Source organism: Capricornis sumatraensis, chromosome 9, assembly GCF_032405125.1.
Source record: "Capricornis sumatraensis isolate serow.1 chromosome 9, serow.2, whole genome shotgun sequence".
Taxonomy (NCBI): domain Eukaryota; kingdom Metazoa; phylum Chordata; class Mammalia; order Artiodactyla; family Bovidae; genus Capricornis; species Capricornis sumatraensis.
In genome coordinates this window covers 108,608,788-108,636,021 of record NC_091077.1, presented here as the reverse complement: position 1 = coordinate 108,636,021, position 27,234 = coordinate 108,608,788, and the positions used below count along the sequence as shown (strand labels likewise).

The 27,234-nt window shown below is 40.6% G+C and overlaps 1 protein-coding gene across 1 annotated transcript in view; it reads left to right on the top strand.

The window, feature by feature from the left end:
* The window catches only part of TMEM232 (transmembrane protein 232), a 227,000-nt gene that overhangs the window by 75,215 nt on the left and 124,551 nt on the right, over positions 1-27,234 (top strand). Inside the window, exon 10 of the mRNA XM_068981134.1 lies at positions 17,084-17,262. Within this exon, the coding sequence (XP_068837235.1) occupies positions 17,084-17,262 (179 nt within the window). The remainder of the gene's footprint in view (positions 1-17,083; positions 17,263-27,234) is intronic.

Genomic DNA, 27,234 nt, shown 5'->3' with positions numbered 1-27,234 from the left:
TTTGCTTTTATTACAGAATTTTGGGAGGTGGATCATAGAGAATCCTGCTGTGATTTATGTCTGAGAGTGTTTTGCCTATGTTCTCCTCTAGGAGTTTTATAGTTTCTGGTCTTACATTTAGATCTTTAATCCATTTTGAGTTTATTTTTGTGTGCAGTGTTAGAAAGTGATCTAGTTTCATTCTTTTACAAGTGGTTGACCAGTTTTCCCAGCACCACTTGTTAAAGAGATTGTCTTTACTCCATTGTATATTCTTGCCTCCTTTGTCAAAGATAAGGTGTCCATATGCATGTGGATTTATTTCTGGGCTTTCTATTTTGTTCCATTGATCTATATGTCTGTCTTTGTGCCAGTACCATACTGTCTTGATGACTGTGGCTTTGTAGTAGAGCCTGAAGTCAGGCAAGTTGATTCCTCCAGTTCCATTCTTCTTTCTGAAGATTGCTTTGGCTATTCGAGGTTTTTTGTATTTCCATACAAATCTTGAAATTATTTGTTCTAGTTCTGTGAAAAATATGGCTGGTAGCTTGATAGGGATTGCATTGAATTTGTAAATTGCTTTGGGTAGTATACTCATGTTCACTATATTGATTCTTCCGATCCATGAACATGGTATATTTCTCCATCTATTAGTGTCCTCTTTGATTTCTTTCATCAGTGTTTTATAGTTTTCTATATATGGGTCTTTAGTTTCTTTGGGTAGATATATTCCTAAGTATTTTATTCTTTTCGTTGCAATGGTGAATGGAATTGTTTCCTTAATTTCTTTTTCTACTTTCTCATTATTAGTGTATAGGAATGCAAGGGATTTCTGTGTGTTGATTTTATATCCTGCGACTTTACTATATTCATTGATGAGCTCTAGTAATTTTCTGGTGGAGTCTTTAGGGTTTTCCATTTAGAGGATTGTGTCATCTGCAAACAGTGACAGTTTTATTTCTTCTTTTCCAATTTGGATTCCTTTTATTTCTTTTTCTGCTCTGATTGCTGTGGCCAAAACTTCCAGAACTATGTTGAATAGTAGTGGTGAAAGTGGACACCCTTGTCTTGTTCCTGACTTTAGGGGAAATGCTTTCAATTTTTCACCATTGAGGATAATGTTTGCTGTGGGTTTGTCATATATAGCTTTTATTATGTTGAGGTATATTCCTTCTATTCCTGCTTTCTGGAGAGTTTTTATCATAAATCGATGTTGAATTTTGTCAAAGGCCTTCTCTGCATCTATTGAGATAATCATATGGTTTTTATTTTTCAATTTGTTAATGTGGTGAATTACATTGATTGATTTGTGGATATTGAAGAATCCTTGCATTCCTGGGATAAAGCCCACTTGGTCATGGTGTATGATCTTTTTAATGTGTTGTTGGATTCTGATTGCTAGAATTTTGTTGAGGATTTTTGCATCTATGTTCATCAGTGATATTGGCCTGTAGTTTTCTTTTTTTGTGACATCTTTGTCAGGTTTTGGTATTAGGGTGATGGTGGCCTCATAGAATGAGTTTGGAAGTTTACCTTCCTCTGCAATTTTCTGGGAGAGTTTGAGTAGGATAGGTGTTAGCTCTTCTCGAAATTTTTGGTAGAATTCAGCTGTGAAGCCGTCTGGACCTGGGCTTTTGTTTGCTGGAAGATTTCTGATTACAGTTTCAATTTCCATGCTTGTGATGGGTCTGTTAAGATTTTCTATTTCTTCCTGGTTCAGTTTTGGAAAATTGTACTTTTCTAACAATTTGTCCATTTCTTCCACGTTGTCCATTTTATTGGCATACAACTGCTGATAGTAGTCTCTTATGATCCTTTGTTTTTCTGTGTTGTCTGTTGTGATCTCTCCATTTTCATTTCTAATTTTATTGATTTGATTTTTCTCTCTTTGCTTCTTGATGAGTCTGGCTAGTGGTTTGTCAATTTTATTTATCCTTTCAAAGAACCAGCTTTTGGCTTTGTTGATTTTTGCTATGGTCTCTTTTGTTTCTTTAGCATTTATTTCTGCCCTAATTTTTAAGATTTCTTTCCTTCTACTAACTCTGGGGTTCTCCAATTCTTCCTTTTCTAGTTGCTTTAGTTGTAGAGTTAGGCTATTTATTTGACTTTTTTCTTGTTTCTTGAGGTATGCCTGTATTGCTATGAACTTTCCTCTTAGCACTGCTTTTATAGTGTCCCACAGGTTTTGGGTTGTTGTGTTTTCATTTTCATTAGTTTCTATGCATATTTTGATTTCTTTTTTGATTTCTTCTGTGATTTGTTGGTTATTCAGAAGTGTGTTGTTCAACCTCCATATGTTGGAACTTTTAATAGTTTTTCTCCTGTAATTGAGATCTAATCTTAATGCATTATGGTCAGAAAAGATGCTTGGAATGATTTCGATTTTTTTGAATTTATCAAGTTTAGATTTATGGCCCAGGATGTGATCTATCCTGGAGAAGGTTCCATGAGCACTTGAAAAAAAGGTGAAATTCATTGTTTTGGGGTGAAAAGTCCTATAGATATCAATTGATCTAATGTATCATTTAAAGTTTGCATTTCTTTGTTAATTTTCTGTTTAGTTGATCTGTCCATAGGTGTGAGTGGGGTATTAAGGTCTCCCACTATTATTGTGTTATTGTTGATTTCCCCTTTCATACTTGTTAGCATTTGTCTTACATATTGCGGTGCTCCTATATTGGGTGCATATATATTTATAATTGTTATATCTTCTTCTTGGATTGATCCTTTGATCATTATGTATTGGCCTTCTTTGTCTCTTTTCACAGCCTTTGTTTTAAAGTCTATTTTATCGGATATGAGTATTGCCACTCCTGCTTTCTTTTGGTCTCTATTTGCGTGGTATATCTTTTTCCAGCCCTTCACTTCCAGTCTGTATGTGTCCCTTGTTTTGAGGTGGGTCTCTTGTAAGCAGCATATAGAGGGGTCTTGTTTTTGTATCTATTCGGCCAGTCTTTGCCTTTTGGTTGGGGCGTTCAACCCATTTACATTTAAGGTAATTATTGATAAGTATGATCCAGTTACCATTTACTTTATTGTTTTGGGTTCGGGTTTATACACCCTTTTCGTGTTTCCTGTCTAGAGAATATCCTTTAGAATTTGTTGGAGAGCTGGTTTGGTGGTGCTGAATTCTCTCAGCTTATGCTTGTCTGTAAAGCTTTTGATTTCTCCTTCGTATTTGAATGAGATCCTTGCTGGGTACAGTAATCTGGGCTGTAGGTTATTGTCTTTCATCACTTTAAGTATGTCTTGCCATTCCCTCCTGGCCTGAAGAGTTTCTATTGAAAGATCAGCTGTTATCCTTATGGGAATCCCCTTGTGTGTTATTTGTTGTTTTTCCCTTGCTGCTTTTAATATTTGTTCTTTGTGTTTGATCTTTGTTAATTTAATTAATATGTGTCTTGGGGTGTTTTGCCTTGGGTTTATCCTATTTGGAACTCTCTGTGTTTCTTGGACTTGGATGATTATTTCCTTCCCCATTCCTTCAACTATTATCTCCTCAAGGATTTTTTCATGATATTTCTTTCTGTCTTCTTCTTCTGGGACTCCTATAATTCGAATGTTGGAGCGTTTCATATTGTCCTGGAGGTCTCTGAGATTTCTCCTGCATTGCAGGCAGATTCTTTTACCACAAAGCCACCAAGGAAGTCGTTGTCGGTGATTTTAATCTTACAGTGTTGTGGTTGAAAAATATTTCGATTTTCTTAAATTTACTGAGGCTTGCTTTGTGGCCAAGCATGTGATCAGTCCTGGAGAATCTTTCACGTGTGCTTGAAGAACGTGTCTTCTCCTTTTGGCTGAAATTCTCTATACACATCGATTGTGTCCGTCTGGTCCTAGGTGTCCTTTAGAGCCTGTGCTTACTTACTGATTTTCTGTCTGGATGATCTGTCCGTTGTTGAGAGTGGAATGTTGAAGTCCCCACTGCTATTCTGTGGCTGTATCTTTCTCCTTCTGCGGCTGTTAGCATTCCCCTGTGCCTTGAGCTGCCCCTGTGGTGTGTGTGTATATATTTACAATTGTTGCATCTTCTGCTTGGGTTGATCCCTCAGTCAGCACACACTGTCCTCTTTGGTTCTTGTAACAGTCTTTATCTGGAAGTCTGTTTTGTCTGTTATGAGTATGCTACTCTAGCTTTCTTTTGATTTACATTTGCAAAGCATGCCTGTTTTTATCCCCTCACTTTCGATGTGTGTCCCTAGATGTGAAGGGGGTCTCTTATAGTCATCACATATATGGGTCCTGTTTTTGTCTCCACTCAGCAAGTCTGTGTCTTTAGGTTGGAGAATTTAATCCATTTACATCTAAGGTAATTATCACTGTGTTTATTCCCATTGCCTTTTTGCTAGTTGTTCTGGATTTGTTTTTGAAGCCTTTTGCTTCCCTTCGTCTTTTGTTCTCTTTCTACTTGATGACTTAGCTTTGGTGCTCGTATTCCTTTTTCTTTTCTGTTTGTGTACTGTCTATTGTAGGTTTTTGGTTTTGGTTCCCTTGGGGTTTTGATATAGCAGTCTGCATATAAACACAGTTGCTTGAAGTTGCGGATCTCTTAGTCTTCATTGCGCTTCCAGTATGCTGCGTCTATACTCTCTTCTCCCGTTCCTCGTTTTGATGATGCATTTGTGTGTAGATTATTGCCTGCCTTTGCTCTGTGTTTGCCTCTGCCAGGGGACTTTTCCATCCACAGTTTGCTTGTTTCAGGTTGAGGCCTTTTCCTTCTACCTAGAGAGATTCCTTTGTTGCAGAGTTGGTGGCATACCTTTGGTGGTATTTGTTCTAAAGTTAATCTGGTGGTGCTGAATTTTCTCCACTTTTGCTTGTTCATAAAGCTTATGATTTCCCCATTGAATCTGAATGAGAGCCTTGCTAAGTAAAGTTGTCTTGGTTGTACGTTTTTTTCTTTCATCAATTTAAATATATTATGCCACTCCCTTCTAACCTGAAAAGTTTCTGTTGAGAAACCTGATGATAACCTTATTGGAATTCAGTCAGTTCAGTTCAGTCACCCAGTAATGTCCGACTCGCCATGACTCCATGAACCGCAGCACGCCAGGCCTCTCTGTTCATCACCAACCCCCAGAGTCCACCAAAACCCTTGTCCATCGAGTTGGTGATGCCATCCAACCATCTCATCCTTTGTTGTGCCTTCAGTTCAGTTGAGTTCAGTCGCTCAGTCGTGTCTGACTCTTTGCAACCTCATGAATCCCAGAACGCTAGGCCTCCCTGTCCATCACCATCTCCCAGAGTTCACTCAGACTCACGTCCATCGAGTCCGTGATGCCATCCAGCCATGGAGAAATCATCCTCGGTTGTCCCCTTCTCCTCCTGCCCCCAGTCCCTCCCAGCATCAGAGTCTTTTCCAGTGAGTCAACACTTCACATGAGGTGGCCAAAGTATTGGAGTTTCAGCTTCAGCATCATTCCTTCCAAAGAAATCCCAGGGCTGATCTCCTTCAGAATGGACTGGTTGGATCTCCTTGTAGTCCAAGGGACTCTCAAGAGTCTTCTCCAATACCACAGTTCACAAGCATCAATTCTTTGGCGCTCAGCTTTCTTCACAGTCCAACTTTCACATCCATACATGACCACAGAAAAAACCATAGCCTTGACTAGACGGACCTTAGTCAGCAAAGTAATGTCTCTGCTTTTGAATATACTATCTAGGTTGGTCATAACTTTTCTTCCAAGGAATAAGTGTCTTTTGATTTCATGGCTGCAGTCACCATCTGCAGTGATTTGGGAGCCCCCCAAAATAAAGTCTGACACTGTTTCAACTGTTTCCCCATCTATTTCCCATGAAGTGATGGGACCGGATGCCATGATCTTCGTTTTCTGAGTGTTGAGCTTTAAGCCAACTTTTTCATTCTCTTTCACTTTCATCAAGAGGCTTTTGAGTTCCTCTTCACTTTGTGCCATAAGGGTGGTGTCATCTGCATATCTGAAGTTATTGATATTTCTCCCGGCAATCTTGATTCCAGCTTGTGCTTCTTCCAGCCCAGCGTTTCTCATGATGTACTCTGCATGTAAGTTAAATAAGCAGGGTGACAATATACAGCCTTGACGTACTCCTTTTTCTATTTGGAACCAGTCTGGTGTTCCATGTCCAGTTCGAACTGTTGCTTCCTGACCTGCATACAGGTTTCTCAAGAGGCAGGTTAGGTGGTCTGGTATTCCCATCTCTTTCAGAATTTTCCAAGTTGACTGTGATCCACACAGTCAAAGGCTTTGGCATAGTCAAGAAAGCAGAAATAGATGTTTTTCTGGAACTCTCTTGCCTTTTCCATGATCCAGCAGATATTGGCAATTAGATCTCTGGTTCCTCTGCCTTTTCTAAAACCAGCTTGAACATCAGGGAGTTCACGGTTCACGTATTACTGAAGTCTGGCTTGGAGAATTTTGAGCATTACTTTACTAGCATGTGAGATGAGTGCAATTGTGCAGTAGTTTGAGCATTCTTTGGCATTGCCTTTCTTTGGAATTGGAATGAAAACTGACCTTTTCCAGTCCCGTGGCCACTGCTGAATTTTCCCAATTTGCTGACATATTGAGTGCAGCACTTTCACAGCATCATCTTTCAGAATTTGAAACAGCTCAACTGGAATTCCATCACCTCCACTACCTTTGTTCGTAGTGATGCTTTCTAAGGCCCACCTGACTTCACATTCCAAGATGTCTGGCTCTAGATGAGTGATCACAACATCATGATTATCCGGGTCATGAAGATCTTTTTTGTACAGTTCTTCTGTGTATTCTTGCCACCTCTTCTTAATGTCTTCTGCTTCTGTTAGGTCCATACCATTTCTGTCCTTTATCAAGCCCATCTCTGCATGAAATGTTCCCTTGGTATCTCTAATTTTCTTGAAGAGATCTCTAGTCTTTCCCATTCTCTTGTTTTCCTCTATTTCTTTGCATTGACCACTGAAGAAGGCTTTCTTATCTCTTCTTGCTATTCTTTGGAACTCTGCATTCAGATGCTTATATCTTTCCTTTTCTCCTTTGCTTTTTCCCTCTCTTGTTTTCACAGCTATTTGTAAGGCCTCCCCAGACAGCCATTTTGCTTTTTTGCATTTCTTTTCCATGGGGATGGTCTTGATCCCTGTCTCCTGTACAATGTCACGAACCTCATTCCATAGTTCATCAGGCACTCTATCTATCAGATCTAGCCCCTTAAATCTATTTCTCACTTCCACTGTATAATCATAAGGGATTTGATTTAGGTCATACCTGAATGGTCTAGCAGTTTTCCCTACTTTCTTCAATTTGACTCTGAATTTGGTAATAAGGAGTTCATGATCTGATCCACAGTCAGCCCCTGGTCTTGTTTTTGTTGACTGTATAGAGCTTCTCTATATTTGGCTGTAAAGAATATAATCAATCTGATTTCGGTGTTGACCATCTGGTGATGTCCATGTGGGGTGTTTGCTATGACCAGTGCATTTTCTTGGCAAAACTCTATTAGTCTTTGCCCTGCTTCATTCTGCATTCCAAAGCCAAATTTGCCTGTTACTCCAGGTGTTTCCTGACTTCCTACTTTTGCATTCCAGTCCCCTATAAGGGAAAAGGACATCTTTTTTGGGTGTTCGTTCTAAAAGGTCTTGTAGGTCTTCATAAAACCATGCAACTTCAGTTTCTTCAGCATTCCTGGTTGGGGCATAGACTTGGATTACCATTATATTGAATGGTTTGCCTTGGAGAAGAACAGAGATCATCCTGTCGTTTTTGAGATTGCATCCAGGTACTGCATTTCGGACTCTTTTGTTGACCATGATGGCTACTCCATTTCTTCTGAGGGATTGTTGTCCCCTTCTCTCACCTTCAACCTTTCCCAGAATCAGTCTTTTCAAATGAGTCAACTCTTTGCATTAGGTGGCCAAAGTATGGGAGTTTAGCTTCAACCTCAGTCCTTCCATGAATATTCAGGACTGATCTCCTTTAGGATGGACTAGTTGGATCTCCTTGCAGTCCAAGGGACTCTCAATACCACAGTCTACTCCAACACGACAGTTCAAAAGCATCAATTTTTGGCACTCTTTCTTTATAGTCTGACGCTCACATCCATACATGATCACTGGAAAAACTGGGATTCTCTGGGATGTAATTTGTTGCCTTTCTTTCATTGCTTTTAATATCTTTCCTTTGTCTGTAACTTATCAGTTTTATTTCTGAGTCTTGGTATGTGCCTCCTTTCGATTTTTCCTGCCTGGGACTCACTGTGTTTTCTGGAGTTTGGCGACCATTTCCTTTCCCATAGTAGGAAAGTTTTTAAGTAGTATTTCTTAAAATGTTTTCTCGGGTCATTTTTCTCTTTATTCTCTTTCTGGGACCCTTATTATGCAGATGTTGGTTCATTTAATGTCCCAGTGATCTCTTAGGCTATGCTCATATCTCTTACCTTTTTTCCTTCTGTTCTGCAGCAGCGGTTTCCACCATGCTCTCCTCAGCTCACACATCCGCTTTTCTGTCTCAATTACTCTGCTGTTGATCCCTTCCAGGGTATTTTTCAATTCAGTCACTGCATTGTTCATCTCCGTTTGTTTACTCTTTAGTTCCCTACATCTTTGTTATACATTTCTTGCACGTTTTTGATCCTTGCCACTGTTTTCCCCCCGAGATCCCGGATCGTCTTCACTATCATTACTCTGAATTCTTTTTCAGGTAGATTGTCTGTCTCACTTAGTTGTTCCACTGGCATTATATCTCGTTCCTTCATCTGGGACATATTTTTTGCTGTCTCTTTTTGTCTGATTTTCTTTGATTGTGATTTCCATTCTGCAGGCTGTAGGACTGTGGTTTTTCTTGCTTTTGCTGTCTACTCCTTGGTGGATGAAGCTGTCTAAGAGGCTTGTGCCCACTAAGAGGGACTGGTTCCTGCCCGCTGGTGAGTGGAGTTGGTCCTTGTCCCTCTGATGGGCAGGCCCATGTCAAATGTTGTGTTTACCGGGCAGCTGTGTGCTTGGCAAGACTTTACCCGGCCTGTCTGCTGATGAGTAGGGCTGTGCTCCTGTCCTGTCAGCTGTCTGGCCAGAAGGATCCCAGCACTGGCGCCTACAGCTATTGGGTGGGGCAGGTCTTGATGAGAACATGTGGCCTCTAGGAGGACTCAGTACCGTGTGTGCCCCCCAGGACTACTGCGGCCAGTGTTCTCATCCTCACAGTGAGCCACAGATGCCCCTGCCTCCTCAGGAAGCCCCCCATTGCTAGCTGCTAGGCCTGTCCCAGATTACTAGGAGGTCACTGCTTTCCCCCGCATCTAGATGCTTAGGAGGCCTTCGTGTGTCTCCAAGTGTGGAGCTTCTGTTTCCTCCAATCCTGTGGAATTCCTGTGATTAAACCCTGCTGGCCTTCAAAGCCAGATTTTCTGGGAGCTCCTTTTCCTCCCATGCCAGACCTGCAGGGGCTCAGAACTCTCACTTCTGTGGGAGAACTTTTCTGGCATAGTTTCCAGCTTGTGGGTTGTCCACCTGGTATGTATGGGGTGGTCTCTTTGTCTTTGGATATAGGGTATCTTTTCTGGTAGGTTCCAGCTATTCCAGCTTTTGTTGTTGCTGCTGATGGATGTTCAGCCTTTAGTTGTCATTCTGGTGTTTTTGTAACAGGAGATGAGTTCACCTCCTTCTGCTCCAACGTCTTGTCTCTGCCCTCACCTATGATCACACGTACAGCATATTTAATGTGTGTGTGTTTAGGCACACCATTATCATTATAGTATACCACCCTGCAAAGAAAGAGTTAGCCTAGAATTTCTATTCATTCTACCACACATCCAAAATATATCTCAAATTTTCTCCTCATCTCTATCTCTATTTTTAACTCCTTTGAAGTTCAGGAGTTGCCAAGGCTACCCTCACTTCTGAAACTACCTGCGAGTTTGGAAGTCCCCAAGAAAACCCTCAGGTTTCATGATCTGTGGGAGAATTCACAGAACTCAGCACATCCAGTTTACTCAGGTTATGGTTTAAATAGCAAAAGGATTAAAATCAGCTAGGGAAGTGATGCTCAGGGCAGAGCTCAGAAGGGTTCCAAGCACAGAGCTAGCCATTGTCCTTTCCCAGGGGAGTTATATGCATAGCACTTCCTTCTCCTAGAAACAGTGTATGACAATTTGCATAGAGTATTGTCACCCATGGAAGGTCACCAAGCTTTGGTATCCACAGTTTTTATTGAAATTTAGTTACATACACATGGCAGTCCCCAGGCTCTGACCCTTCCAAAGGCCAAGTTGATAACAATAGCCTAAAGCTCCCAGGTTAACAAAAACATTCTTATCTGACAGGACATTCCAAGGTATCAGAAGTGACCTCCCAGAAGCCAAGGGGAGAGATCATTGTCCAACTTTACAAACCTCAAGTCTGTGCAGCTGTCACTTTGCTTATAGATTGACTTTGTTGTTGTTTAGTCTCTGAGTCATGTCCGACTCACTTGTGACCCCATGGCCTATAGCGTGCCAGGCTCGTCTCTCCGTGGGATTTGCCAGGCAACAATACTGGAGTGGGTTGCTATTTCCTTCTCCAGAGGATCATGCCTCCCCAGGGACTGAACCCGCGCCTCTTGCACTGCAGGCAGACTCTTCACTACTGAGCCATGAGGGGAGCCCACAGATGAGCTGCAAAAAGGTGAAAGTCCTCCTCCTTCCTTGTACTCCTTCTTTTCACCAAGAAGCCAAAAAGGTTTTCTAAACATAAAGTGGGTCAGTTCCCTTTTTGCACTTAAATTCTTTATTAGCTTTTTATTACACTGACAATTAAATGCAAGCTCCTTTCTGTGGCTTACAAATTGTCTGCGATCATTGAGAGTGTGCCTCTGCACAGGGTGTGCCTGCCTGGCCTGTCTTGTCCGATGCAACCTCGGGCACCTCGTCCTCCTCCATTCTGGCCTTTCTTCCGCTTCTCTGAACTTTCGAGCTGTCCCAAGTCTGCAGGTTTTGCACTTTCTGTCGCTTCCGCTGGGAACACTTTCCGCCAGCTGCTTGGATGGATAGCTCTTTTTTCTTTATTCCATCACATTTTAGCTTGAATATTGTGTCCTCATGGAGGTCTTTCTCTCACTCTGACAGGAGTAGTTCTCTTCTCCTAGTCATTGTTGGTCTCATTAGCATCTATTATTTTTACAATAATATTGTTCTGTTTATTTTGTTAGTATCTGTCTTTCTCCACTGGAATTGAGTGTCCCTAGAGCGGTAGCATTGTCTTTATCTTTGGTACAGAGAGCAGTGTTAACACGTAGCGTTGACTCAGTAAGCACAGATTAAACGAATGGCTGGCTTACTCTCTGATTCTTCCATTGTGTCTTGGCATTGATCTAGCTCCTTCCACGCTAAACGGCATTTTATAAAGATAATGATTTAAACTAGATCTCGCATTCAGTTTTCCCTACAGTGATACGTTTGATTCTGTGGTGCCAAGTTATATTTGTCAAAATTTCAAAGGCTGTATTCTTTTATAATCATTCATATGAGTAGAAATATTCATATTTCATATTCATTGAATATGTGACATATAAATATCGAGACTGCAGTCAAAGGCTTCCAAAGATTTCAAACACTGAAATAAAGCATTGCTACAAAGAAAGGTTCATAAAATATTGGTTTTCAAATGGTATAATTTCTCAGTTTTTCAAGGTTTATTAAGAATTTTGTTTTGTTTCAGTTTGATTTCCTAGCATACTGTCTGCTTAGCTGCAGACAGAGACACATTTTCTCTCAGTACATTTAAGGCAACATCTTTGATAGCTGCCACAGGGTCACTCAAAGCAGAACAGAAAAGTGCCCTGTGTTGCAGTCTTGTCCTTGGATGAGAAGTTTCAGAGCAGGCATGCTTCTCAGCCAGTGTCTAAACGTCCGTGTGAGAGCGCATTCTGCTTTTCATGACAGCTGTGGCAATCCTGTCCGTCTTGATGAGAACTTTTTTCTTCATTAACTGCCAGTCAGTTGGATGTCACAGATTCTCCCTGCAAATATCTATAAGCAACACTTCACTGCCGTTTAAATCAACAGGTGAACAGCTTACTTTTAAAGTCATCATTGGCATTTGAAAACTGAGTTTTGAGACCACAGTTATCAGAATGTATTTTATGGTTTGTCGCTGTGGAAACACACCATATTCAGTTCAGAGATTTTAAGGTTCTAAAACATTGTTTCTCAAAAAGCAATAATTTAAAATGTATGAAGGAAGGTAATCTGCCTGTGTTTCTGTCAATCACAGAGCTAAGTGTAAAGAATCTAGGAGTTTGGAAATAAATTTATAAATGGGTTAAAATCTACAGCATACTTTATCATCTTGCTAAAAAACTGCTTTTTTATTTCTGAGGTTTACACTTCCAGAATTATTCATTAAAAGCTCATAATTGTTTCTCTACTTACGTTGAGTTCAGGCCTTATTTTTATGCTAATGACTCACAAATCCATAATTTCAATTCTGTTCTTTTACTTGAATTATAGCTCTGTTTTTACAACAAGCTACAGAACACTGAATATCAGATTCCCCTCACCCATCATCATGCCACATTAATTTATCTCCTTTCTCTCCAAACTGGCTTTTCTCTATAATCTAACTTCTGCAACTGGTTTCACTGTCGTTTGTCTCCTGAGTGTGAACACATACATGTCCTTCTCCGTAGCAGAGGACTCTTATGAGGCCTACCCCACGGAGTCTTTGCCCGTTCCTCTGCAGTCTCCTGCTGCTCAGACCAGCAAAGCCCTGGATGCCCTCGTTAAACTCCCAGTTTGCTGCTTGGATAGACATGACATTTCTTAACAGTGTGAGAATTTCTTTGGTATAATAAATTAAGGACAGAAACGGTATGGACCTAAAAGAAGCAGAAGATATTAAGAAGAGGTGGCAAGAATACACAGAAGAACTGTACAAAAAAGATCTTCACGACACAGATAGTCATGATAGTGTGATCACTCAGCTAGAGCCAGACATCCTGGAATGTGAAGTCAAGCGGGCCTTAGGAAGCATCACTACGAACAAAGCTAGTGGAGGTGATAGAATCCAGCTGAGCTATTTCAAATCCTGAAAGATGATGCTGTGAAAGTGCTGCACTCAATATGCCAGAAAACTTGGAAAACTCATCAATGGCCACAGGACTGGAAAAGGTCAGTTTTCATTCCAATCCCAAAGAAAGAGAGTGAATGTTCAAACTACCACACAGTTATACCCATCTCACATGCTAACAAAGTAATGCTCAAAACTCACCATGCTAGGCTTCAACAGTACATGAACCATGAACTTCCAGATGTTCAAGCTGGATTTAGAAAAGGCAGAGGAACCAGAGATCAAATTGCCAACATCCATCGAAAGAGCAAGAGAGTTCCAGAAAAACATCTGCGTCTGCTTTATTGACTACGCCAAAGCATTTGACTGTGTGGAGCACAATAAACTGTGGAAAATTCTTCAAGAGATGGGAATACCAAACCACCTTACCTGCCTCCTGAGAAATCTGTATGCAGGTCAAGAAGCAACAGTTAGAACTGGAGATGCAACAACAGACTGTTTCCAAATCAGGAAAAGTACATCAAGGCTGAATATTGTCACCCTGCTCATTTAACTTATATGCAGAGTACATCATGCGAAATGCTGGGCTGGATGAAGCCCAAGCTGGACTCAAGATTGCCGGGAGAAATATCAATCAAGTGAAGAGGAAAGTGAAGGAGGGACTAAGGAGCCTCCTGAAGAAAGTGAAAGAGGAGAGTGAAAAAGATTGCACGGTTGGATGGCACCATCAACTCAGTGGACATGAGTTTGCACACACTGGGAGACAGTGATGGACAGGGAGGCCTAGGCATGCTGCAGTCCGTGGGGTCACAAAGAGTCAGAAATGAGTTAGCGACTGAACAGCCACAGCATCACACTGCTGATGAGAGCTGGATGAAGACTAGAATAGTCTTAACCCATGAAGCATGGCCTCTCCAGTCCAGAAAAGTCCTTTTCTTTACAATCTCGCCTTCTGTTCCATTCACAGGAGAGGAAGGCGCAGTAGAAGGTAAGAGAACATAGAAAAGAAATGAGTTTAGAAATAGGAGGAGGAAGGCTCTATCTTTTAGATAGATCTAAAATTGATATTTGAGAAGAGAGTGTAAGTCGCAATCAAGAGGCTAAGTTAAGCAGCAAATTCTTCTGAAAATACAGTTTTCCCCTTATAAGATTTTTGCCAATTAAAATCAGTGTACTGCAATAGTTGACATTATATATGGGAAGTCATGTCTGTAAGATGGTAGAACAGAAGTTCCTTGGCCTTCATCCTCTCACAGAAAAAAATAACTTGGCAAACATCTGTGACCAAAAGCACCTTTGGGAGGACCTTGGAACTCAAGTAATAGGTTGTAAAACACAAATGCAACCCAAGACTCAGGAGAGCCCCTTTAAGAAGGCAGGCTGGACTTAGGTGGCCAGCCCGTCAACAGTGGTCTAACTGTGGACCTAGAAGCTTCTTCCTGTGAACTCAGCTCCTCCCCTGCTTGTCTGCAGTCCTGCCGCTAGCCCCACCCACCAGAGGACTTGAGAGGACCCATGCTTGCTGTGCCCTGAGTCCCAGGCCCACTGACTGAGGGCTGACCGTGAGTCCTGAAGCATCTCTGAGACCTGGTTCTGGCCTCAGTCCACCATGGTTCAGAAGCAGCTCTGTGAGTCCACCATGGTTCAGAAGCAGCTCTGTGAGTCCACCATGGTTCAGAAGCAGCTCTGTGCACCCAGGAAACCACCCAGGGACCTAGCAGGAGCGTGCACACAGACCTAGAGGAGCTAAATCCTTCCGTGCTCGAATACAGGCCTGAGAGCTGTGGACCCCGCCATGGTCCCACGACCAGCTCCAGCTCTGTTCCACACGGTCCTGGAGGTGCTCCCTCCCATTCAGGGACCCACGGGAACCAAGCCCAGTTAGGTCCCCACTAACAGGTCAACTGACCCCAAGTGGAGAGGGAGCTGTGAGAAGAGAGGAGGATAGAGAGGGTCTTGAATGGAGCTACCATAGAGAGCTCATATGGGAAATGGGTAAGGTGAAAAAAACTAACGATAAATGAGGTCAGATTGAATGGTAGACATTTGAGCAAAAGACTAATGCTGTATCTGCTCAATGAGCGCTTATGTTTCAGTTCAGTCGCTCAGTCGTGCCCGACTCTTTGTGACCCCATGGACTGCAGCACGCCAGGCCTCCCTGTCCATCACCAACCCCCAGAGCTTGCTAAAACTCATGTCCATTGAGTTGGTGATGCCATCCAACCATCTCATCCTCGGTCATCCTCTTCTCCTCCTGCCCCCAATCCCTCCCAGCATCACAGTCTTTTCCAATGAGTCAACTCTTCGCATGAGGTGGCCAAAGTACTGGAGTTTCAGCTTCAGCATCAGTCCTTCCAAAGAACACCCAGGGCTGATCTCCTTTAGAATGGACTGGTTGGATCTCCTTGCAGTCCAAGGGACTCTCAAGAGTCTTCTCCAACACCTCAGTTCAAAAGCATCAATTCTTCAGCACTCAGCTTTCTTCACAGTCCAACTCTCACATCCATACATGACCACAGGAAAAACCATAGCCTTGACTAGACGGACCTTAGTCAGCAAAGTAATGTCTCTACTTTTTAATATGCTATTTAGGTTGGTCATAACTCTTCTTCCAAGGAGCAAGCATCTTTCATTGTTTCCATTGTTTCCCTGTCTATTTGCCATGAGATGATGGGACTGGATGCCATGATCTTAGTTTTCTGAACGTTGAGCTTTACGCCAACTTTTTCACTCTCCTCTCTCACTTTCATCAAGAAGCTCCTTAACTTTCTGCCATTAGAGCGGTATCATCTACATATCTGAGGTTATTTATATTTCTCCCATCAGTCTTGATTCTAGCTTGTGATTCATCCAGCCCAGTATTTCATACTCTGCATATAAGTTAAGTTGCACGGTGAAAATATACACCCTGTGTATGATGCTACAGGAATTTTTATCCAAGTTGAGGCTCATATGTTACGTTCCCTTCTATTATTCTAAGTATGATATAATCCTCATAGCAGGATTGTAATGAGTAACTAGAATATGGACACATACTCCCAGGTATTCTATTTATAACAGTAATAATTTTTATTAACCTGGTTATGAAATCCAGATTGAATTAGGAAAAGTTGAAGATTACGACTTTTCAGTGTGTTTATCTCTTTAGATTGATGATTTCAGAGTCAGACTAGCTCTCACCAGAATACCTTCCATCTCTCTTTCTGAACCTTTTCTTCCTCCTACTCCTCTTTCTTGCTTCACGTATAGTGAATGCCCTCATGGTGCTCTTTGGCTAACTTAAGCTCATATACCATTTGAGACATGCATTATTCTCTGAATTTATTTATCCCATCACTATCTAAATTAGAGTTCTCTTTTCTTGAATAGTATTGCATAGCAATATATCATCTAGGTAAGATATAATTAAGATAAAGAGAAACTTCATCCTCTTTTCTGTAAGAGAAAATGCATATTTTAAAAGTAGAACTTGGTAACTTATTTAAATTGCTAATTGGTATATAATTTTTAGAAGGAGAAGTGTATTAGACTTTTAAAAAACCTCTTCTGAATAAATTACTCCCTTCCCCTATTTCATTTGATTTATGTATCTATTATTTAAAAAAATCTCCCAGCTTATAACTACATCAGTAGTTCTTGTGTGCTTTTCATATTATTTTTAAAGCTTTTTTCTTGATTCAGATGCCATATTTCATGAAGTTTGATCATTTTTATAACAGGCAGGATTTTTCTCCTATTTCACTGATTTATTATAAAAATTCACCATGGTGGTTTGTGTTTATATTGCCTTAAACAAATTCCTCTTTATTTGAATTCCAAAAGTGTGTTTATAGTACATGGTTAAGAGTTTATCTTTTAACTTTTTAATTTATGAGGTATAATATTAGTTAGGTGTAATTAACTTTTCATATGGTTAGAAGTTTTTGAATCATCTGTGAGATGTTCTAAAATTAAAGGAGTAAAAGTAATCATGGGTAAAAAAAAAAAATTCCAAAGCTCAGAATTTAAAACTTTAAAATATTAGTAAAGTCGTGTCCTCCTTTTTCACAATAACATACATTAGTAAGATGAATAAAATATCTTCCCCCCAAAATGTTTCTTTTTAAACAGGTGATCAAGTGAAATGGGCTGGACGCTATGGCCTACTGTACAACCTGGTGAAAATGTCATGGGAACTTCGGGGAGATAAAGAGCAGGATGGACTTAGGAACAAAATATGGCAAATGTTACAGAAAACAAGAGATCGTGAGAAAGATGGGCGAATCTGTAACGCAGTAAATATCGCTCAGGTAAGGTAATGCGCTGGGTAATCGGTAGGAAATTTTATCATCAGGAAGCATTTGTCCCCTATCTCTGAATATCCGCAGTCAGTGTGTATCAGTGATTCACAACTGAGAACACAATTTTAAAAATTTAATACTGACCTAATTTTAGTTAAAGAAGAGAGTTGGCAGTCTTCTGATTAAGCAGCTTCAAGAAAGGAGTTAATTTTGGGGAAGGGAAGAGTAATTGTTCTGCTTTGGGCTTGTGACTTCAAGACGCATCTCTGACTAGACTGCCTGTACATTTTAATTTGTCGAGGTTAGCCTGGGTCTATGCCTAATTTTCCAGCTTTCTTATTAGTAGTGGATTAATTTGTTCTTAAAAGTGTCTCAATCTGGATAATAAATTATTTAGTTATCTTAATTTATAAGTTTACCTTTCCAGCATCAGACAATATAAGTCACAAATTTGGACTCACTACATCTAATGTCTTTTTATTTAAAGTTAAAAATATGTTTTACAAATTCTTGGTTTTTCCATTCTGTTTGAATATATATGTAAAATCATTTTGAAACTAGCTATCCATTCTTCATAAAATACGAATATGATTTTCCAGTGATTTTTTTAACCCACGTGATACCTATGATATTTCAAAACTCCATCAAATTTTTCCCCCTCTTCATGTCTTATTTTGAAACAGGTTAATTTGTTATTCTAAAGTATACTGTTTTTCTGTCCCTGAAAGTTCTGGTTCTTTCTAGCTTTCACAGATGCAATGATCTTAACACTGTTAATATCCTGTTTTCTAATAATTAAGGGTGTGTTGATGTTAACAAGAAGAGCAAATAATGATTCACTCTGCTTAATTGATTGTCCAAGTGTATGGGTAGGCCATTATTGCAATACAGAAAATCTACACTTCAGATCCTTAGTGGAAAACAAAACCTTAAACTCTTTGTTTTTGAATTATATATCTGATTTGGAGTAATGATCTTTATGGAGGACAACATGAAAACATGTAGTCCATTCTTTTCTCTAGATTTCTAATTTTTTTTTTTTTTTGAGGAAAAAGACAATCAAATTGCTGCCCTTTTAAACTACATTGTTTTGGATTTCATGGATTTGCTTTTATGCAGTTTGCTTCAGCTTTTCCTTGGTTTTGGAGTGAGGAACACTGGAAAAAGAGAAGAAAAACAAAGAAAATTATTGTACCTATTATAGTGATGACCACTATATCACCCAGTATTCTCTTTACTGCGTTATAGGAAATAAATCCTCCATGTGCTTTCTGAACCTTATTATTGATTTTATTTTGTATAAGCTACTTGCTGAAGCTTAAAAAAATAGTCAAATTTTTAGCCATTTTCTAAGATAAATAGAAGATGATTAATTCATCTTATTCGGTCTTATTATTTTCTTTTTTTCCTGCTTCCATGATTCTTTCAATTATTTATGTTATTATCTGGTTTTGTACCTATTTTCATATGCCATTTCATATCTCAAGTGGACTATATTGTAACTACATAAATAAGCTAACTCAAATCTGTCATTTCTATAATTAGAATTCTATTTATATGCCTGTTTTCAAGGCCAATCACTCGATGTAAGATAGCTTCTTTCTTCAAAATTTTACTAAATTTCTATAGATAATTACATTTGAAATTCATAAGTCAGTTAATCAGACATGGCAAATATTCTTTAGATGCTAGATCCAAGTGAAGACCTTATTACTCAAGCAGTCAGTTCTGAGAATAAAGGAAGAAACAAAAGCTTAACCACTAGATGTGCTAATTAGTTTTCGGTGCTTAGTGAGACTTCCAGGGATGCTTTCATTCATTCTGAATAGTCAGTGTGTGAGGAAGGCAAGTTTTCCTTACAGAAAAATCTAAATTAAAAATTTGTAAAAGCAGTTATATCAATTTATGTGTAATACGTATTTAATATAAAACAAGCTTAATTTGTATTAGGTAGTCTAACAAAAGGTATAATTTACTATAGACCTGTTTCACATATAGGTTAAATAGAGAGAGCTAGACATATTTGAATTATTAAACAATATGAGTAATGATATAAATGATAAATTAGAAAATATCTAGTTGGTTGAATATCACTTAATTTAGTTTGATTCTTTTATTTAAAATTGAAATATATGAGTATATAAAGTGAGAAATTATATAAAAGTCCAGTTTTCATTCCAATTCCAAAGAAAGGCAATGCCAAAGAATGCTCAAACTACTGCACAGTTGCACTCATCTCACATGCTAGTAAAGTAATGCTCAAAATTCTCCAAGACAGGCTTCAGCAATACATGAACCGTGAACTCCCTGATGTTCAACCTGGTTTTAGAAAAGGCAGAGGAACCAGAGATCAAATTGCCAACATCCACTGAATCATGGAAAAAGCAAGGGAGTTCCAGAAAAACATCTATTTCTGCTTTATTGACTATGCCAAAGCCTTTGACTGTGTGGATCACAATAAACTGTGGAAAATTCTGAAAGAGACGGGAATACCAGATCACCTGACCTGCCTCTTTGAGAAATCTGTATGCAGGTCAGGAAGCAACAGTTCGAACTGGACATGGAACAACAGGCTGGTTTCAAATAGGAAAAGGAGTACGTCAAGGCTGTATATTGTCACCCTGCTTGTTTAACATATATGCATGAGAAACGCTGGGCTGGAAGAAACACAAGTTGGAATCAAGATTGCCGGGAAAAATATCAATAACCTCAGATATGCAGATGACACCACCCTTATGGCAGAAAGTGAAGAGGAACTAAAAAGCCCCTTGATGAAAGTGAAAGAGGAGAGTGAAAAAGTTGGCTTAAAGCTCAACATTCAGAAAACGAAGATCATGGCATCCGGTCCCATCACTTCATGGGAAATAGATGGGGAAACAGTGGAAACAGTGTCAGACTTTATTTTGGGGGGCTCCAAAATCACTGCAGATGGTGACTGCAGCCATGCAATTAAAAGACGCTTACTCCTTGGAAGAAAAGTTATGACCAACCTAGATAGCATATTCAAAAGCAGAGACATTACTTTGCTGACTAAGGTCCGTCTAGTCAAGGCTATGGTTTTTCCAGTGGTCATGTATGGATGTGAGAGTTGGACTGTGAAGAAGGCTGAGTGCCGAAGAATTGATGCTTTTGAACTGTGGTGTTGGAGAAGACTCTTGAGAGTCCCTTGGACTGCAAGGAGATCCAACCAGTCCATTCTGAAGGAGATCAACCCTGGGATTTCTTTGGAAGGAATGATGCTGAAGCTGAAGCTCCAGTCCTTTGGCTACATCATGCAAAGAGTGGACTCTTTGGAAAAGACTTTGATGCTGGGAGGGACTGGGGGCAGGAGGAGAAGGGGACACCCGAGGATGAGATGGCTGGATGGCATCATGGACTCGATGGACGTGAGTCTGAGTGAACTCCGGGAGATGGTGATGGACAGGGAGGCCTTGTGTGCTGCGATTCATGGGATCACAAAGTCGGACACGACTGAGCGACTGAACTGAACTCAATGTTATATGAGTAGAGATTTGAAAAATGCTTATATGTTGGTGCTTACCCTTTCTTGTTTTCTGGGACCCTGTAACTGATATGTAAATAAGTCAGAGTTAACCAGGTAGATGAGAGACAACGTGGCAGAGAGACAAGCCATCCTAGTTTTTCAACGTCCCCATCTCAAAACTAGCTGGTCCCTGGCCAGCTGAATTTTCCAGTAATCATGTATGGATGTGAGAGTTGGACCATAAAGAAGAGTGAGCACCAAGGTATAGATGCTTTCAAACTATGGTGTTGGAGAAGATTCTTGAGAGTCCCTTGGACTGCACGGAGATCAAACAACTGAATCCTAAAGTAAATCAATCCTGAATGTTCATCAGAAGGACTGATGCTGAAGGTGAAGCTCCAATTCTTTGGGCCACCTGATGTGAAGAGCCAACTCACTGGAAAAGACCCTGATGCTGGGAAAGATTGAAGGCAGGAAGAAAAGGGGATGACAAGGACGAGATGGTTGAATTGTGTCATCGACTCCATGGACATGAGTTTGAGCAAACTCTGGGAGACGGTGAACGAGGGGAAACCTGACGTGCTGCAGTCCATGGGGTTGCAAAGAGTCGAACACCACTGAGCGACTGAACAACAACCTGACCTGACAACGGATCACAGACACATACACGAGAGCAGAAGACACATTCTGCTGTGCCCAGCTCTGATTGTTGACCTTGGCACCGTGGAACTAAGCAAGTGTTTGTGTTCAGCCTTTATGTTTCGGAGTTGTTGTTGTTGTTGTTGTTGTTTTAATATAGTAGGAGTTCTCTAATTGACCACTAAATAAATGAGACTTTCAGTTCAGTTCAGTCGCTCAGTCGTGTCTGACTCTTTGCGACCCCATGAATCGCAGCACGCCAGGCCTCCCTGTCCATCACCAACTCCCGGAGTTCACTCAAACTCATGTCCATCGAGTCCGTGATGCCATCCAGCCATCTCATCCTCGGTCGTCCCCTTCTCCTCCTGCCCCCAATCCCTCCCAGCATCACAGACTTTTCCAATGAGTCAACTCTTCGCATGAGGTGGCCAAAGTACTGGAGGTTCAGCTTTAGCATCGTTCCTTCCAAAGAAATCCCAGGGTTGATCTCCTTCAGAATGGACTGGTTGGATCTCCTTGCAGTCCAAGGGACTCTCAAGAGTCTTCTCCAACACCACAGTTCAAAAGCATCAATTCTTTGGCGCTCAGCCTTCTTCACAGTCCAACTCTCACATCCATACATGACCGCTGGAAAAACCATAGCCTTGACTAGACAGACCTTAGTCGGCAAAGTAATTTCTCTGCTTTTGAATATGCTATCTAGGTTGATTATAACTTTTCTTCCAAGGAGTAAGCGTCTTTTAATTTCATAGCTGCAGTCACCATCTGCAGTGATTTTGGAGCCCCCCAAAATAAAGTCTGACACTGTTTCCACTGTTTCCCCATCTATTTCTCATGAAGTGATGAGACCAGATGCCATGATCTTCGTTTTCTGAATGTTGAGCTTTAAGCAAACTTTTTCGCTCTCCTCTTTCACTTTCATCAAGGGGCTTTTTAGCTCCTCTTCACTTTCTGCCATAAGGGTGGTGTCATCTGCATATCTGAGGTTATTGATATTTCTCCTGGCAATCTTGATTCCAGCTTGATTTTCTTCCAGTCCAGTGTTTCTCATGATGTACTCTGCATAGAAGTTAAATAAGCAGGGTGACAAAATACAGCCTTGACGTACTCCTTTTCCTATTTGAAACCAGCCTGTTGTTCCATGTCCAGTTCTAACTGTTGCTTCTTGACCTGCATATAGGTTTCTCAAGAGGCAGGTCAGGTGATCTGGTATTCCCATCTCTTGAAGAATTTTCCACAGTTTATTGTGATCCACACAGTCAAAGGCTTGGGCATGGTCAATAAAGCAAAAATAGATGTTTTTCTGGAACTCTCTTGCTTTTTCCTTGATCCAGCGGATGTTGGTAATTTGATCTCTGGTTCCTCTGCCTTTTCTAAAACCAGGTTGAACAGCAGGGAGTTCACGGTTCACATATTACTGAAGCCTGGCTTGGAGAATTTTGAGCATTACTTGACTAGCATGTAAAGTTCAGTGAAAATGTTATTTTTTTAATACTCATTTTTTAGCATTTGATTATTTTGTTTGGCTGCACTGGGTCTAGCATGTGGGGTCTACTTGCGCTAAGTGGCTGTTTCATCGCAGCACATGGACTCTCTAGTTGTGGCACGCAGCTTCAGTTGTTGCAGTGTAGAGACTCTCTGGTTGTTTTGCATGGGCTCCAGAACTTGTGGGCTCAGTAGTTGTGGCATGGAGGCTTGGTTTTTCCACAGTGCGTGGAATCTTCATTCCCCAACCAGGGATGGAACCTGCTTCCCCTGCATTGCAAGACAGATTCTTGATCATTGAACTCCCAGGGAAGTCTCCTTTCATAATTATTTCTTAAAAGGCGCTAGTAGTAACAACTAAGGTTTGTTGGGCATTTACTGTGTGCCATGTGCTAAACACTTTACATGCGTTCATTATTTAATCCTCAAAAAAGCCTCATATGATGTATAAGTTGTTATAGTATTGATTTTCTTGGGGATGGTTTTGATAGGCACCTGTAGTACAATGTTACGAACCTCCGTCCATAGTTCATCAGGCACTCTGTCTATCAGATCTAATTGCTTGAATCTACTTGTCACTTCCACTGTATGTCATAAGGGATTTGATTTAGGTCATACCTGAGTGGTCTAGTGGTCTTCCCTACTTTCTTCAATTTAAGTCTAAATTTGGCAATAAGGAGTTCATGATCTGAGCCACAGTCAGCTCCCAGTCTTGTTTTTGCTGACTGTATAGAGCATCTCTATCTTCGGCTGCAAAGAATATAATCGATCTGATTTTGGTGTTGACCATTTGGTGATGTCCATGTGTAGAGTCTTCTCTTGTGTTGTTGGAAGAGGGTGTTTGCTATGACCAGTGCATTCTCTTGGCAAAACTGTTAGTCTTTGCCCTGCTTCATTCTGTACTCAAGGCTAAACTTGCCTGTTACTCTAGGTATCTCTTGATTTCCTACTTTTGCATTCCAGTCCCCTATAATGAAAAGGACATCTTTTTTGGTGTTAATTCTAGAAGATCTTGTAGGTCATCATAGAACTGTTCAACTTCAGCTTCTTCAGCATTACTAGTTGGGGCATAGACTTGGATTACCGTGATACTGAATGGCTTGCCTTGGAAACAAACAGAGATCATTCTGTCATTTTTGAGATTGCATCAAAGTACTGCATTTCAGAGTCTTTTGTTGACTATGATGGCTATCTATTTCTTCTAAGGGATTCTTACCCACAGTAGTAGATATAATGGTCATCTGAGTTAAATTCACCCATTCCAGTCCATTTTAGTTCACTGATTCCTAAAATGTCGACTTTCACTCCTGCCATTGAAAGGTTGTTGCTGAACGAAAAGATGCTGGGATTCTTGGCTTCTGGAGGAGAAGAATTCAATCCAGGGCCAGAGATGAGGCTTGATCGCTCAGAGCTTTTGTGTAATAAAGTTTTATTAAAGTATAAAGGAGATAGAGAAAGCTTCTGACATAGGCATCAGAAGGGGCAGAAAGAGTACGCCCCTGCTAGTCTTCAGCTGGATGTTATATAGTCACTAGCAGTCTGTTAATGAAAGAAAGGAACATCATAAAACTCAGAATGGCACCAGGCCCCACACACATAAGGTGAATTTTGGGGTAATCTTGGCACCAAAAGGTTCATCCAGGGCCATAAAATGATTAACTTGAATCTTGTAGAAGGACAGATTAGCATACAAAATGTTTTGTTTACAGAGATTAGGGAAACAATATCTGAGTATAACATACTGGTTTGTCAAGTAGGTTCTGAGCCATTAGGCAGAAGCGACTTAAAGACAGAGTTTGGGGTAAATGCATAGCACATTAGCATAGCTTAAGACAAATATTTTCATGAGAAAAATGCATTGGTTTGAGAATCTCAAGGTTTGAGAATAGTTAACTTCAGGTGAAACCAGGTGTCATTATGGCAACACAGTATTTTAAGAGAAACCTCCTTTTAAATTTGTATAGAGAAGAAAAAAATATCATTAGTTTGTTTTCTCCTGCTGCTTAATCGAGATAAGAATGTTTGACACTCGCAGGCTATTTCCTCCAGTTGGAGACCCACGGCCTTCCTGCATGTTACCTTCTCACCATCTCCTGTTTGACTACTTCCAATTTACCTTGATTCATGGACCTAACATTCCAGGTTCCTATGCAATATTGGCCACCTCATACTAAAAGTTGACTCACTGGAAAAGATTCTGATGCTGGGAGGGATTGACAGCAGGAGGAGAAGGGGACGACCAAGGATGAGATGGCTGGATGGCATCACGGACTCAATGGACGTGAGTGTGAGTGAACTCCGGGAGATGGTGATGGACAGGGAGGCCTGGCGTGCTGCGATTCATGGGGTCGCAAAGAGTCGGACACGACTGAGCGACTGGACTGACCTGATGCAATATTGTTCCCTTTACAGCATCTGACTTTACTTCCATCACCAGTCACATCTACAACTGGGTGTTGTTTTCATTTTGACTCAGCTTCTTCATTCTTTCTGGAGCTATTTCTCCACTCTTCTCTGGTAGCATAATGAGTACCTACCAACCTGGGGAATTCATGATAAAAGTTCATGAGAAAAGAGGAGATTTAAAAAGAATGAGAAAAGAAGAGAAGTGGGAAAAAAAGAGTTTATGAGAAAAAAAGAGACCTGGGGAGTTCATTAGAAAAAAAGAGAAGTGAAAGGCAAAGGACAAAAGGAAAGATATACCCATCTGAATGCAGAGTTCCAAAGAATAGAAAGGAGAGATAAGAAAGCCTTCCTCAGTGATTAATGCAATGAAATAGAGGAAAACAACAGAATAGGAAAGACTAGAGATCTCTTCAAGAAAATTAGAGATACCAAGGGAACATTTCATGTGAAGATGGGCTCAATAAAGGACAGAATGGTATGGACCAAACAGAAGCAGAAGATATTAAGAAGAGGTGGCAAGAATACACAGAAGAACTATACAAAAAAGATCTTCACGACCAAGATAATTACAATGGTGTGATCACTCAACTAGAGCCAGATATCTTGGAATGTGAAGTCAAGTGGGCTTTAGGAAGCATACTATGAACACACCTAGTGGAGGTGATGGAATTCCAATTAAGCTTTTCGAGATCCTAAAAGATGCTGCTGTGAAAGTGCTTCACTCAATATGCCAGCAAATTTGGAAAACTCAGCAGTGGCCGCAGGACTGGAAAAGGTCGGTTTTAATTCCAATCCCAAAGAAAGGCAACACCAAAGATTGTTCAAACTACTGCACAATTATACTCATCTCACACGCTAGCAAAGTAATACTCAAAGTTCTCCAAGCCAGGCTTCAACAGTACATGAAATGAGAACTTCCAGATGTTCAAGCTGGATTTAGATAAGGCAGAGGAACCAGAAAGCAAATTTCCAACATCTGTTGGATCATCAAAAAAGTGAGAGAGTTCCAGAAAAAATCTACTTCTGCTTTATTGACTATGCCAGAGCCTTCGTCTGTGTGGATCACAATAAACTGTGGAAAATTCTTCAAGAGATGGGAATACCAGACCACCTGACCTGCCTCTTGAGAAATCTGTATGCAGGTGGAGAAGCAACAGTTAGAACTGGACATGGAACAACAGACTGGTTTCAAATAGGAAAAGGAGTACGTCAAGGCTGTATATTGTCACCCTGCTTATTTAACTTATATGCAGAGTACATCATGGGAAACACCGGTTTGGATGAGGCACAAGCTGGAATCAAGATAGCCAGGAGAACTATCAATAACCTCAGATATGCAGATGACACCACCCTTATGGCAGAAAGTGAAGAGGAACTCAAAAGCCTCTTGATGAAAGTGAAAGAGGAGAGCGAAAACATTGGCTTAAAGCTCAACATTCAGAAAATGAAGATCATGGCATCTGGTCCTGTCATTTCATGAGAAATAGATGGGGAAACAGTGGAAACAGTGTCAGACTTTATTTTGGGGGGCTCCAAAATCAGTGCAGATGGTGACTGCAGCCATGAAATTAAAAGATGCTTACTCCTGGGAAGGAAAGTTATGACCATCCTAGATAGTATATTCAAAAGCAGAGACATTACTTTGCCAAGAAAGGTCCGTCTAGTCAAGGCTATGGTTTTTCCTGTGGTCATGTATGGATGTGAGAGTTGGACTGTGAAGAAGGCTGAGTGTCGAAGAATTGATGCTTTTGAACTGTGGTGTTGGAGAAGACTCTTGAGAGTCCCTTGGACTGCAAGGAGATCCAACCAGTCCATTCTGAAGGAGATCAGAATGGGATTTCTTTGGAAGGAATGATGCTAAAGCTGAAACTCCAGTCCTTTGGCCACCTCATGCGAAGAGTTGACTCTTTGGAAAAGACTCTGATGCTGGGAAGGATTGGGGACAGGAGGAGAAGGGAACGGCAGAA